Source organism: Rhopilema esculentum, unplaced genomic scaffold (assembly GCF_057945365.1).
Source record: "Rhopilema esculentum isolate cy_ngs unplaced genomic scaffold, ASM5794536v1 HiC_scaffold_23, whole genome shotgun sequence".
In the NCBI taxonomy this organism is placed as follows: Eukaryota; Metazoa; Cnidaria; class Scyphozoa; order Rhizostomeae; family Rhizostomatidae; genus Rhopilema; species Rhopilema esculentum.
Window position 1 is genome coordinate 377,606 of NW_028300834.1, and position 13,970 is coordinate 391,575.

At 37.4% G+C, this 13,970-nt stretch overlaps 1 protein-coding gene and 1 long non-coding RNA gene across 3 annotated transcripts; one reads left to right on the forward strand and one right to left on the reverse strand.

Moving 5' to 3' along the window:
• The first annotated feature begins 463 nt into the window (after positions 1-463).
• On the forward strand, positions 464-2,973 carry LOC148957501 (uncharacterized). The gene is made up of 4 exons (XR_016145210.1): positions 464-601; positions 1,111-1,219; positions 2,024-2,102; positions 2,582-2,973. It is a non-coding gene; the product is annotated as an uncharacterized LOC148957501 (long non-coding RNA).
• A 78-nt stretch (positions 2,974-3,051) lies between these two features.
• On the reverse strand, positions 3,052-13,569 carry LOC135691415 (uncharacterized). 2 transcript variants are annotated; one of them, XM_065209275.2, is made up of 2 exons: positions 12,364-13,569; positions 3,052-7,470 (listed from the first exon to the last, which is right to left on the reverse strand). In XM_065209275.2, exon 2 carries the CDS (start codon positions 7,351-7,353, stop codon positions 6,154-6,156), a length of 1,200 nt encoding a protein of 399 aa, XP_065065347.2. In that variant the 5' UTR covers positions 7,354-7,470; positions 12,364-13,569; the 3' UTR covers positions 3,052-6,153. The 2 variants fall into 2 exon arrangements, with proteins under 2 accessions (XP_065065347.2, XP_065065348.2); XM_065209276.2 differs by having other exon boundaries at positions 12,283-13,569.
• Between the last annotated feature and the right edge of the window lie 401 nt (positions 13,570-13,970).

The window sequence follows — 13,970 nt, forward strand, 5'->3', positions numbered from 1 at the left end:
GAAATGAAATGAAATAGAAAGCATAAAGAGAGGAGACTGTGAAAAACCCCGATAGGATCCCATGAATGAAGTTCTATATATACCGGGTGCCCATGCCACAACATCTCTACAATATAAGTTAGCACATTGAACAAGAAAAATCATGGCCGAAAAGCCAAAAACACGATATAAAATTCAACCAGAAATCATGGTTGGTTACGCCCTGCTTTAGTTTTGTACTTTCCAGACAAAAACAGCCGCAAGATATGTTTAGGCCATTGTAGTACTCGTGGCTTTGCAAAGCACGTGTTTTGTAAGCGATGAGGCCAGTTAATCATGAAATAATTAATGTTAAATACTGGTAGTGGTAACAAAAACATATATTTCATCAAGCTAACAAACTTACAAATTTCTTCAAGATCTGTAGCTGTTATTCTCCTCTTTCCAATCAAGCAACTCCCGCGTGGATTGTGATAAATAAATGGATGGGAGAGAGCGGTTCATTCAATGATGCCGGATAACATCAACAAAGAGTCTGGGCAACATACTTCACATAGATTAAAACGACCAGATTTGAGTTGACGGCTTCTGACGGCTTCAAAGCTCAAAATATCACATTGAGGTAAGTCAAATTTTTTTTCTTTTCTTGCCTAAAGCTAATTTCTAATTTATTTCATTTGGCAGCAAATATAAAGATTTTGTATAAAAATGAACGCTCTATATTTATCAATTTTGTGTTTTTTTACAAATATAAGCTTTCTTACCATTGCCTGCAAGGTCAAGGTGCCGTGTAATCCATCTTCAAACTGGCAAAAAAGAATACTCCAAAGATGGCATCGGTACGCCACTGCAGAGCAGATCTACAAAAAGGGCAAGGAGCCTTCAAACGTTTCACTAGATTTATCAAAACATCAAAGCGAAAGATACAGTCATGAAATCAGTTGATTTCTCAATTCAAGATATTTTATTTAAATTTTTAATGTAATTATTGTTAGACGGAGCGTTATTATTAGAGTAGACTTTTGTTGTTTTACGTTTATTCAGGCAAGGGTCCCTTTCCCCAATAAAGAATCTCTCCATACAATGCTCCGGCCAAGTATGTTTTTTAGCATGCCAATTTCGCCTTCGCAGCTTCTGTAAACTATATGTTTCCCGCGCTAATCCATGAGCTGTCATTGGTTGAAGAAGAGGAAATACAAGAAGTAAGAAAATGCCCGAATCAAAATGAAAACTGTGACACGTATGCTTTCAAATTATCACTCGATTAAGCGTCCGGGCGTTTATTCTTGGGGGGTTCTATCGCGGGGCGATTGTTAAGAATTGCGATATCACAAGAAGGTTTGAATTTGATTTTGACAATCCCTTTGAAGAAAACATTTTAAAAATACTATGTTCAAAACTCAGGCACCGCAGAATGCTATGATCTAAAGCCCCCAGCCCCCCTCCTGCTTCGCGGTGCCTGAAAACTGAATGTATCATTTACAATTCTGACACATACCGTAAATCCTCGAATTGTCCGTAATTTCTCGAACTGGACCCCTCCATTTGATTATTGCTGCCATCTGAGGTTGCCTATATGGCGTTTTATTGAATTACCACAGCAAATTCATACCTTTGGTAGTAATTAATTAAATGCTCATAAAGAAATTCCTACTAAAATAAACGAGGTCTTTTAATAATGTCTTCTTAATGTCTACAGTAATTTTATAAGTCCCCCTCGTATAAGCCCCCCCCCCCTCGAATAGGCCCTCATCCAAAAATATCAAAAATAAATAAGCCCCCAGGGGGCTAATTCAAGGATTTACGGTATATCCTAATTTGATTTTGCTACTTGTTTACGCTTATAAAAAGGATATTTTCATTTATGTGTAAAAACTACATTAGGTTAGCCAGTTGGAGACTACCTTATTCGATAGTGAGGTTTACAATTTTATTTAGTTTATCAATGTTGTCCATAAAAAGTTTCCATAATATTTTTTGCTTACATTTAACAAATCGACACCCATCTCTTTTGTTTCATTGTTTATCGCAATTTTTACTTTAGGGCTGGGCGCTTCAAGGAAACAGTATCAGAATCTAAACCACAACTCACGGACTCTGGACCATTCATTTATTGAATTGTGGTGAGTTACGTACAAAATCAGAATTGTTTTTTGCCATATCATCATCAGGTACCATCTTCTATCAGAAGGTTTGCTACCATGACCCTCCAACTATCCCAAAATCTGAGTTTTGGTTTGTTGTCATGGTCATAGATAAAACTAAGTTGCCATATAAATAGCATTAATGATGTCCGAGTATCTTAGATAAAATGCGATAAGCAACTGGAGGGGGATAAGCCTCCTTGCGAGAAGGATACTTTCGAAGGGTCTGTTGAGCAACGTTTACTTTAGCAGAATACCGGTCCAATTATTTATTTCCACTTGCTTTATAGCTTGAATCATTGATATTTTCAAAACTACTAATCAAATTTTCTTTTAAAGGTGTTGCGTTATGAAATTTATACGTTCAGAAATACGGATGTTAATTTGCATAAAGGTGTAGATAGTATCTTGAAACTTAACTGAGGCTGGGACAAACATTTTACTTTCTACCTTTCCAGGATGAGGACATCAGGACGACGTTACCCTGGTGTACATAACTACAACTTTGTCGCCAATGAACATTTAAAGAAGCCTGCAAATGACCATTAAACTAGGATGAATTAGTAACATAATTGGTTACTACGGCGAAAGTGTCAGCATATATTCTTTGTCCGTGTTAGGCATAAAATGGAAAAGCGAACAAGAGTTTTTCATCACGATTAATTTTGACTGAATGTTGTTGAAGCATTTCATTTCGTTTCGTAGCTCTTATCCAAAGTTGTTGCACAAGTAATGTTTCAAAGGAAAGAGAAAATGGTTCACAATCTTACAAAATGTAGGATGTTTAGTAAAACAGGACGCACAAAGTGACTGTCCTTAAAATTGTATTTCACCAAAACAGGCAGAGCTTTATAATTTAAAGATAAGGGTGTTTTCTATTACTGCAGAAGACAGGTTGCTCGTGATGTCTTCATATATGTGTAGTTGAAACTTACTACAGTATACCTGATGAATATTTTTGCTTCGAAAATATTTTTGATGAAATGTTATCAAATATTGAGATATTGGTGAAAGTATTAGAAATATTTAGAATCAGATTTGAGCTGTACTTTGCGTACCCTGGGTGCCAGAGCCACAAAATTTCGAGCACGGAAATAAAAAACCATGCGGAGAAGCGGAGGAGCATTTAGCTGAAAGGAAGGTGCACTTTTTCCTTCCTCTCAGCTAAATGCTCCTCCGCTTTTCCTGATTTTGTTGTGGCTATGACACCCAGGGTATACTTTGCGAAGAAGATTGTTTTAACTTTTATAACCTAAGCCTTACTGTAGCAGCATATCAATTTCTTACACAAAATTTACGATAACATAAATAATGCATAAGAAATATGAAGGAGGCACATATTTCAAAGAAAGGGGGCAGGAGAAGGCAGAAAGGGGCACCTCCGCAAGCTACAAATGGCCACTTTTTTGGAAAGTCGCGCACCATCCAGCCTCCCCGGTCCATAAGTCCTCTTAGTTATCTCAACCAACACAAGGGTAATTGTAATTGTAGAAAAAGATGGTTGGTTTGGAAGATAATGCTGTAAAAATAAATTTCCTGAGCATTATTTCGATTTCCGCCTCTATTCTAATGACAGACGACTTTTACAGTAATCTGCATTCTTTTGAAAGCGCTATGTTTTGGTTTTATTTGTAATTGCTCATTTAGATGTGTAATGACAACCAAGCAAATTGATGCAAGGAAGCCAAAATGATAATAAACAGAAGTATTTCCCTGTCTAAAGTAACAATTAAAAAACAGCTTGTGTGGATCTGTGGAAGGGAGAGGCTTGGCAACCAATGTTTGAAGAAACAGACTTGCCTTGTTGCCTTGACTGATATATCGAATATATGCGAGCCAACATTGGTGGCAAGCTAAAATCTCTTCAGCACTATCATGAAGATTAAAGAGAACTCATCAACGAAAACTTTATTTTGGACAATTGCTTCGCAAATCGATTTTTTCAGTTCTCGTCAAATGGAAAATATTGACTTTTCTCTTGCATGTATGTATCAAGAGATGCTTGAAACCTAGATTTCATTAGCATTCAAAATATGGACACGAATCAATATCAGGACACTATGAATCATTTAAAGATATCAATTTCTTGAAAAGGGCATTTTGCTGCCTCCCGTGCTGCCCCCGCACCACTAGGGCAACGGCGCCCTTGCCCCCTAGTTAGTACGCAAAAGTGGCCCTGAGTTTCAGTAAATTTTATGCCATGAACACTGGAAAAGAGTGTCGTAATAAGTCATCCACTGAGGTCTGCTAACTTTTTATTATTGTTTTCGGTCCCCAAGATTCAACAATGTACGTGAAAACCAACAATGCACTCGGCCTGACATACTTTTTATTTTATAAGAATCTGCTAACTTCGGCCGGGGTTCGATGTTCTTAATTCATGGATAATTTCTGGCTCGAGTTTTTCATGTTCTTCTTATTTCAGTTGAATTTATTTGTCTACAAGTACCCACAATAAACTGTCTATAAGGCCATTAAACATCAGCTTCGCATGACAATTTCAGTACAAATCTACTCTGTTTTTATAGACTTTCAAAAATCTGGTTGGTTTTTTCTTGTAATTTCCATCTTACTCTTCGCGTTCTTGTATTGAAAAAGATAACTTAACGTAGTTTGTCCATGAATTATAGCAAATCTTCAGCTTTTACTTTGAGTAAAGTTGAATGTCAGAGCGCCGAGATTAGCCTTTTTAAATCTTTATATATCCCCATTAGATGCTTTCTAAATATAATTACCATATAATATCTGATAAACTTGATATCTAATGCAACCTTTTCAAAAATAACAAGTTAATTTTTGCTGAAGCTTGAGTGTTCTAAATTTCATTCTTTTTTCAACACTTCCATAACTACAGCTAAATTCTTTAAATTGTATTTATGACCACTAAAGAACATTTTCGCATGATTTCTTTAGTACTACGGTTGACTAGGTGATAAAATATGCTTTGTTTTGTTAACATAAGAGAAAATTCTCAAAAAACTTTGCTTTTTCTTCCAATTTTTCATCTGATGCTGGGCACGTTCTTGGGTTGTTTGTTTTATTTGGCAAATCGAGCCTCGGCGTTCTTAGACAATGTGTTCTTACAAAACAAGAGATTAACCTTGATACCGAGATAATATGATATCGCACAGTAACATTAAAGGGGTGTGCTTAATATTATCTTCTTTTGTTATGGTCGTCTCAACTATAGAAGATTTTAATAGACTACAGTATCAAACTGGATTGGTAATGAATTAAAAGAACTAACCGCTGGTTTAAACCACATCAACATACCCATCCTATATGCATTGAAATGGTTAGCCTTATTTCTCTGAGTTTTTTAAATAACAATTTGGGCCTTCCTGCCCCCTTTTACTCAGCTAATAATTTACGACTTGAAATCCGAAATGATTTATTACATAAGGCGACGTATTTTTATATCAATGAAATACATATACTTGATTTTCTCCAAAATGGACCAGAGAATCATATATTTAAATATGGAAACTGTGCATTTTTTTGAATAAAAAATGCTATCAAAAATGCAAACTTCCGCACATTCATTATCAAATAGAATAAAGGTTGTCTTGTTGGGAAATATCAGCTTAAAAATTAAATAACTATTAATCTGAATAATTAACCTAGCTATTAATAATCTATGCCATGCCAAAGAACACGGGTGCAGTGACTGAGGCCAGGAGGCTATGGGCCCCCTAAAGCACTACGTTCCTCGAGCAACTTCGGAAAAATTGCTACTTCGTCAGACTTTGTAGGAATATTGCTTCTATCTTTAGCACCGACCTCCTGTCAGTAGAAGTCATTCTGTGGAAGTGATTTGACTCTATCTACTCCCACTACACCCCTGTCGGTAAATATCAAAATCATATACGTACTAAGAAGATAAAAGAAACATTTTATATCAGCTTGGTGCTAGATAATATCCATTACAGGCACCGCGGAGCAGGGGGGCTAGGGGGCTTTAGCCGCCTTTTTGTGACAAATGCAAAATATTGATAAGTGAACCACTAGTAAAGCCTCTTTATATTTACTTTTAGTCGTGGAGCTTCCTATGCCTGTTTCTCGAGCTTGAATCACTGAATATTCTTTCACAGAATTCACAACTATAGGGCTTTTCTCCACTATGAACTCTGCGATGTTTAATCAAATGCGCTGAAGTACGAAAGGACTTTCCACATGTTTCGCATGCATACGGTTTTGCCCCTGAATGTAGCCTCTTGTGCACTGTGAGGCCACTGTTGTCTCTAAAAGATTGACCACACACTTCACACTTATAGGGTTTTACGCCCGTATGTGAGCGCCAGTGTTTCGCATAGTTTGTTGAACAATGAAAAGTTTTATCGCAAAATTCACAACTGAACGGCTTTTCTCCTGTGTGAATCCTAAAATGTCGAGCTCGTGAACTGGACGAACTGAATCTATCGTCACATTGTGAGCATTTATAAGGCTTTTCCTTCGTATGGACACGTTGATGGGCATTAAGACGCCCGATCGTATAAAACGAATGCCTGCAAATGCCACACGAAAATGGTCGTTCTCCGCTATGAATCCTTGCGTGAATTTTCAAACCATAAATCCTACTAAATGATTTACCACAGATATCGCAGCTGTGTTCTTTTGAACCGTCGTCTATGTCCTCTGGATTACCACTTTGAACGTTAAGATTATTCTCTACATCATTAGATAAACGTTCGTTTGACGAACTTGCTCTCCTACTATCAAGGTATATACCGTCAGACGTATCTGGCTCCAAAAACGAACATCGCTTGCACAAAGTGCTAGCGTCACTTTCGACAAGATCACAGGGCAAAAAGAACTTGCCACATTTCACACACATACTATAGACTGCATTAGGTGAAGCAGTTTCCTCCCCAGGACTCTTGGTATCAGTATCAAGCCGACCATCATCCACCTTGTTGCAAGAGCTTGTGGTTGTCAAAGATTCTTCCTCCTTTATAGCCGAACATTCTGGATATGAAACGTGGGCGCCATCTAACATCGTTCTATTACCACGGGCAATTTCATGCTTTTTGGCATAAACATTGTGCAATGATTGAGGCTTCTTCAGTCTCGAGGTATTTGCAAAGTTGTAACTGGATTCTTTGCAATCTAAATCGTTCAAACGCTGACCACCCTCACAGCAATCACGTTGTGGAGGAATGGAAACTAAAGCTTTATTTATTACGTCATCACTAGTTCCGCACAAATTGTGTTCAGTCGTTGACGACATCATGGTTGATAGCAAAAATCCACTAGCCAAATAGTCAATGATTTATTTTCATTTTATTTCAAATCCATATTAAGGTTTTCCCTTGTTCAATTTGCTGAATCCTCCTGTGAATGATACCACCTGTAAAACATATCATAACAAATTTATCATTACACAAATATATCATTGTGTAAAGAAAATAAAGACAAATAAATAGGAAGACCAAAGCACATAATTACTAAATTGAAACCCACAACTAGCTTTAAATTTAAAATATAATTGTACGAGGAAAGAACGAACTAATTATATTAACAACGCTTCGTGCTCTGCCCAGGCACCGTGCAGCCATTGGGCTAGCAGGGACTATAGCCCCAACACACCCCCCCATTTTTTTGCAATTAAAGGCTAGACAATTTTTAGAAAGTTTTCTCTAACGCAACTTTGGAAAGTTTAATCTAATGGATCCTTAGTAGTTGCAGTTTGTCTTGGTTGGCAACCCCTTTTTGTTCATTTTCTTGGTGTCTTATCTTGTTAAATCTATTTTTATAGTAATTGATATCTTCTCTGAATCGGATCGTTTATAATAAATAAGTGGAGAGAAGCAAGCATTTTCTAAAAAAGGCGTTTTCCAATGTTCTTAAGGGGGTGGCCTCAAAAATTCACGGTCACGCCCTTTTCAGCCCACCCACTTTTAGAATGGTGCGCAGTGCCTGGCTTAGCCCGTTATCGAATGAAGATAGAAAAAGAAAATAGAACTAGAAACGTAGAAAGAGGATAGAATTCGACAGATAGGAATAGAAAGACGGGAGTAACAGCATGGAAAGGAACTAAATGACAATAAGCTAAAATCAGGACCAAAAATGACTATGCTAAATGCGTAAATAGTTTGCCAAGTCTTAAAGGATATAAGGTCACAAAAGGTCCGAAGTTTAAAAGATGATGGCTTTTTCTAAAGATGTTCCTTTTGCACTGTACGTTTGGGCAAAAAGAAGGCCAAAAGCTGACATGTCATCTTGAAGTGATTCGACAGGTTAGATAGGCGGTAGTGCAACAAGGGAATTTTAGATCTAGAGGGGTGGTCAAGGACGCCACAGAGGTGGGCGCCCCATCATGCCGTTTCAAGTGGCCATCATTCATGCCGATGCAAAGAAAGGGCAAAACGGCTGTTTTTGTGAAAGTGCTCTTCCTAAGAGGGTGCAAAGGAGGCGAATGGCCATGCAATGAAAAGCTATAATACAATATCTCAACAATATATAATGAATTCCAAAGGAAATCACGATTCCACGCCAAGGTCATGGTAACCATTCTAATTTTCCTTAGCAACCTAACAGGAAATTGTATTCCTTTTTTTTAAAATATAGGAAGATACATTTTTTCAATGGTTTTCAGGTCTCAGTTCTGATTTGATTGTTTAAAGGACGAAAGTAGGCGAAAGAACCATAGTTTTTATGTTACAATGCCAAGAGCTGATGGAAAAAAGACTGTCTTTTCATTCTCAAGGATTTTCACTTCTTGTTTGAAGGAGTTTCTTTGCTTTTATTTTGAATGGAAATATTGTAACCTGGAAATACAACAAAATGCAACTTCAAACTTTGAAAAAGCAATCATTACAGGCAATTTCTCGTGAGAACATTTGTTCAGTTTCCAAAAAAGCAATAGATCTTTGCTCTGGTGTCCCTGTGGGAGGTGATGTCTTCCAGGGGGGCTACAAAAACTTAGAATCAATCATATCATAAAGCATTTTGTACATTGTTAAGCAAGCCTTTACAAAAATTTAATGGTCTCTTTATTTGGAGGGATTATTGTAATGGGTTGAATAGGCATGTAAAATCACACAAGCAAATTTTGATCAAATAGTGACAAGCATGAAACAACCCTAGCAAGAAGCTCAGGCTGGAAATTGGAAATAACAATGTTGTGTTATTTTAATTTATAATCTTGAAAATTAAAAGCTTGGGTTTGGCTGGGAGGAGTGGCGGAAGTCAATCACTGCTTTCAATCAAGCGTTTAAGGGGAAAATTTGTTCCAGAAAGGTTGAGAGCTGCTGGGTTTAGTTACGAAAAGTGGTATAAAACATCAGAATAATTTAACAAACAAGGTTAAAAACAACCTAAGCTGAAAACATCCCAGGGTGCTAGAGCACAATATTTATAGAAGCAAAGTCATGTTTATTTTCATATACCTGGGGAAACTGACTTTTTAGACATTTTTGAATTCACATTTGATGATTAAAATTTAAAACGAATGACTTAAAATGAATAGGTATGAAAAATCCAACAGTGAAGCCATTAGCAAGAAAGAGCAAAATCACATTCTGGTGAAAATGCTCCAGTAAACTATGCAGTTGAAACCTTTGACAGTAAGCATTGTCTAAAAGTTGATTGATTTGAAATTAATGCTTCTTCTTCATACACCAATACAAGCACAACGTGAGTTCCCAGTTGTTAATTTTTGCTTTAAAATCAGAATCATTATCACAGACTGAATCAATAACATGCTGGCTGTAATGATTATATAAACTTTGGGTCAGCAAGTCTCCAAATGGTGAAATTAAAAAAGAAAATACTTGTGTTTTTGCTTTTAGCTACCTTACAGGAGACTTTAAATGTACCCCATGACAGTCAGTTTGAAACTGCAAAGGTTGTGGTGTTTCATGTTGTCATATTAAACAAGCAGTTTCCTCAAAATATCAATTCCACTGGAAAAAAGTAAAGCCCTGTTTACACTGCAACTTTTAACCTGGGTAAACATCAACCTGGGTTGAACAGAAGGTATAGTGTACCCCATGTTAGTTGGGTTGACCCCTGTTAGTTTCACCACACATATGCTTCATTGTGAATCATTTTCATTGGCATCTTTCAAAATGGCAGGCGAAAATGATGAGAATTGGAGGTGGGGAGTGAATTCACTTTGGTACAAATGTATTGGTCTTTCCTTGCAGTCTTCTCGCAATCTCTTTGAGGCTGTTTTTTTGTACAAGAATCTGGCTGTTGCTAGATCCCTTCTTCCACCCATATTTCAATAATGTCATGACTTTTTCATCGCTCCACAATAATTTCATGACTTAGGTGCTAGGATGGCTCAGTTGTTAGAGGCGCTGACTACAGACCCAAGGGTCATTGGTTCGAGTCCCTGGCATGAACAGACTTTCACCCAGAGTGGGGAGAGTTGCCAGCTCTTCGTAATTCCAAGCGTAGGAATCACGAGGTGTGGTCAAATCGAAAGGAAGGTCCAGGACACTGCTCTATAAGCATAGCTTCTCAGTGTCCTTAAAAATTACCTCCGGATGCTAGGTAGCAACAAATACAAATACAAATCCACAGTGACCTCTCTCTGTCTTAGCTTCACACATTTTCAAAATTTCTTGCTTATTCAAACTTCTGTTCGACAATGGCTTTGTTTGTTAGCCTCCTTTAATGAATAGCTCAAAAAGTGCATGGGAGTATATCAGATCTTTAACCTGGCATGAACCCAAGTTTGTGCATACATTAAATTTCAAAGATTTTAGCCTGGGGTAAACCTAGGCTCAACCCACCTCCAGAGTAGGGTTGGATTAACCTAGGTTCAGCCCCGGTCAGCTGCGTTTACACCACAAAATTTCTAACCCAGATTAATGCTAACCCAAGTTCAACCCAGTTTAAAAGTTGTTGTGTAAATAAGTCTTAAAACTGCATACTCAAAATTGCTCCAGAATTGTCAGAGTAAAGTTTAACTTTGCATTCAAATTAACTGTTAAGATTTTGTTTAAGAGGGCATTAAATCAAGAGCAAAGTGACAAAAAATTGAGAGCTAATTCAATGTTTGATTACAGGCCTATTGTTTGCTTAAAAGTAGGTATTAAGTACACTAGGTGAGACAAAGTATTGCACCAACTCCCTACAAAATGGCTGCACCTCTACGAACCTTTTATAGCAAACCGAAATTCAAATAGCTAAAGCAAGTTAAATTAATGTTTTAAGATGACCTTTAAGGTGGGAAATAATGGAAAATTTACCAAGGTAGAGAAAAGCAAATGAAAGATGCAAATATATCCTTTGATTCTTCTTATTTTCAAGCCAACACTGCAAAAACATGAAAACTGAGCTATGGCGATAAGAGTACCTGTAATATATTTGCAACAAAAACGGTTTTTCTTTTCACAAACATGTAAGATTTCATTAAGTCGAACTTGGAGATACTTACTTTCTGCTTGGTTGCCCAAAACCTTTTTTTATGACTCTTATTAAAGTATTTCTCTAAAGTTTTGGTCACACGTTTTTTGCACTGCAAAAGGCCTAATTTTGGATACCATTTTGTAACATGTTGCAACAGAATACAATCAATAAAACAAGTCAGTAGCCTTTAACTCCATCTCTTCCAGCCAATTGCGATGTTGTTTAGGGAAAAAATATTACAGTAATATGTCCAAAACAGCATTTCATCTCCTGGTTGAATGAAAATACTAAAACTTCTGTGATAAACAGTCGTAAAGAGTGACCCGTCAGTGTCCAGAAAACTTTTATTGTCATTTTACGGCTGTAAAAGTGTCACTTTTCGCTAAATTCAAGGCCAATAATGATCTTCTAGGATCACAAACATCTAAATGTGATCTTGCCAAAGTTTATTCAAATTTATCATGTGGCGTTCAAAAGTAACCTGCTGCAAATGTTTTTAATTGAATATAACAAGTTTTACAAGGGTTTCAAAGCTTCCAGACTGTCCAAACAAAAGTTTACTTTTTTGATATTTTAAAAAGATAATTTTCTCACAATTAAAATAGAAAGTGTTGCCAATGGTTTTAAGTTTTGTTTGGTTGAGTTTTAATCATGGAATAACGCTTAATGGCTTCATAAAAGTGGTTTGAGTTTTGAATGGCATGTTGTTCTCAACGCTGACAGCATTATTAATTCGTCGAAGTGGTGCAATGTATCAAGAAAGCAACATCAAATTCCCACACTTGAGTTAATTTCTTACCAATAAAGTCTTTTGAACCCACTCCTTTTCATAATTGAAGAGAGTTTTTGAGGATTCGAAGATAAATTCTGCTTACCATACCTGTCAAAACTTCGACAAACAACTTAAGATTGATTCTGTGGCAAAAAAACTTCTTGTCAAGCATCCCACTTCCAGTCACAAATAAAACGTTGCCTCGCATTAACAACTTGGTAAAGAGGCTGGAAACTTTTCCCGGAAATTTTGAAATTGTTCCTGCTACTCCTGGGGTTTTAGCACGTGACAAGCTCTAGAACCTGAAAATTAGGCAAATGAATAGTGAAAGGAGGAATGAAATCCGAAAAAGAACAAGCAACAGCGCTAAAACGAATGCTTCAAACGTCCAGAACAACAGAGTATGCGAGAATTGAAAAAAAAGAACTGCCCGTTTTCATAGGGCTCAATATTTGTTTGGAACTTCCCAGTTTTGAAAATGGATGGCCTTAGGACGACCTCCGACCACACTTGCATGGGACGGCTGCAAAAAACAGGCGCATCGTTTTTATGCAAATAAGTTTTAATCAGATTTAATTCCTACGCGGGGACCCCTTAGTTATGCCACAGAATAGAGATTCTGTGGTTATGCTAAACAAAACCCTAATCGCAGGCAAAACTTTTTGGGCTTTTGGTGCATCAGCCCTTGTCTTGCCTGAGCAATGACGCAATTTATGGTCGGTGTTTGGTTCCAGGGAAAAACTGCCTTAGTTTTTTACCCCACCAATCAGATTGCCTCGTCACACAATCGAATGTTTGTGCGAGATAAAGTAAGGCAAGAGAAGGCAGGAGGAAGTATGTAGCGGGATAAGGCAGAAGGAGAAGCGATTACAAGGGGACAGGGATGGGAGGGGAAAAACGCATACAACATAGCGTGACTCGTGCTGCATAACTGTGATAAACCAAATATGCTAGCTAGGGCAAGGCCTCGTAGAAAACACCACAAGGTAATTGCGAATAGCTGACGTAATTTGATACTGACAGCCTACTAAGGGTATACGTGTGGGACCATCCGATTCTAGAAAAGGGTAATCTGTGCACTTTCCCCGCGGATATTAACTCGAATTAAGCGTATAATTCCCATTTTTTCTGACTTCTTTTGTTACATAACATTAGTATCAATGGGCAGTTGTTAAAATGATACCCTGGTTACCGGGGATAAAATATTGTAGACGTCCGCGGTGGCAAATCCTTTAAAAATGTTTCTGTGGCTAGTTTCGAACTATATTTCTGACCCCGTGCACACGAGAGCGGATCCGTTTGGGTCCGCTCCCAAACTGGATCTGATCCAGAGTATTGTTTGCGTACACACGGGACGGGAACGTGCCCAAAATCTTTTGCGTGCACATGAGATTACACAAAGAACGCAAATTTTTGGCGCCATTTATTTATTTACTGCAAGAGAAAGTTTTCACAAGGTCATGGCTTCGCAACAAACTGAAACCACAGGCAGCAAAACGAGAATTCTATTTGGACAGACGACGAAACAGCGTTGTTGTTGAGAATTGTTCTCGATAATAAAAGCAGAAAGCTCGCTGATGCGCTGGACTGGGAGACAGTTCGATCAAAATATGAGAACATTACAGAACGATTTATTAAGGCCTATCTACATGAAGAAAATTCTTAAAATTTTCCCAGAAAAATAGCCTCGTTTTCTATCCGTACCAGTTTGGGCC

Bases quoted from the DNA above. Each gene is read 5' to 3' on its own strand.
- LOC135691415 (XM_065209275.2), bottom strand. From the start codon at position 7,353: ATGATGTCGTCAACGACTGAACACAATTTGTGCGGAACTAGTGATGAC.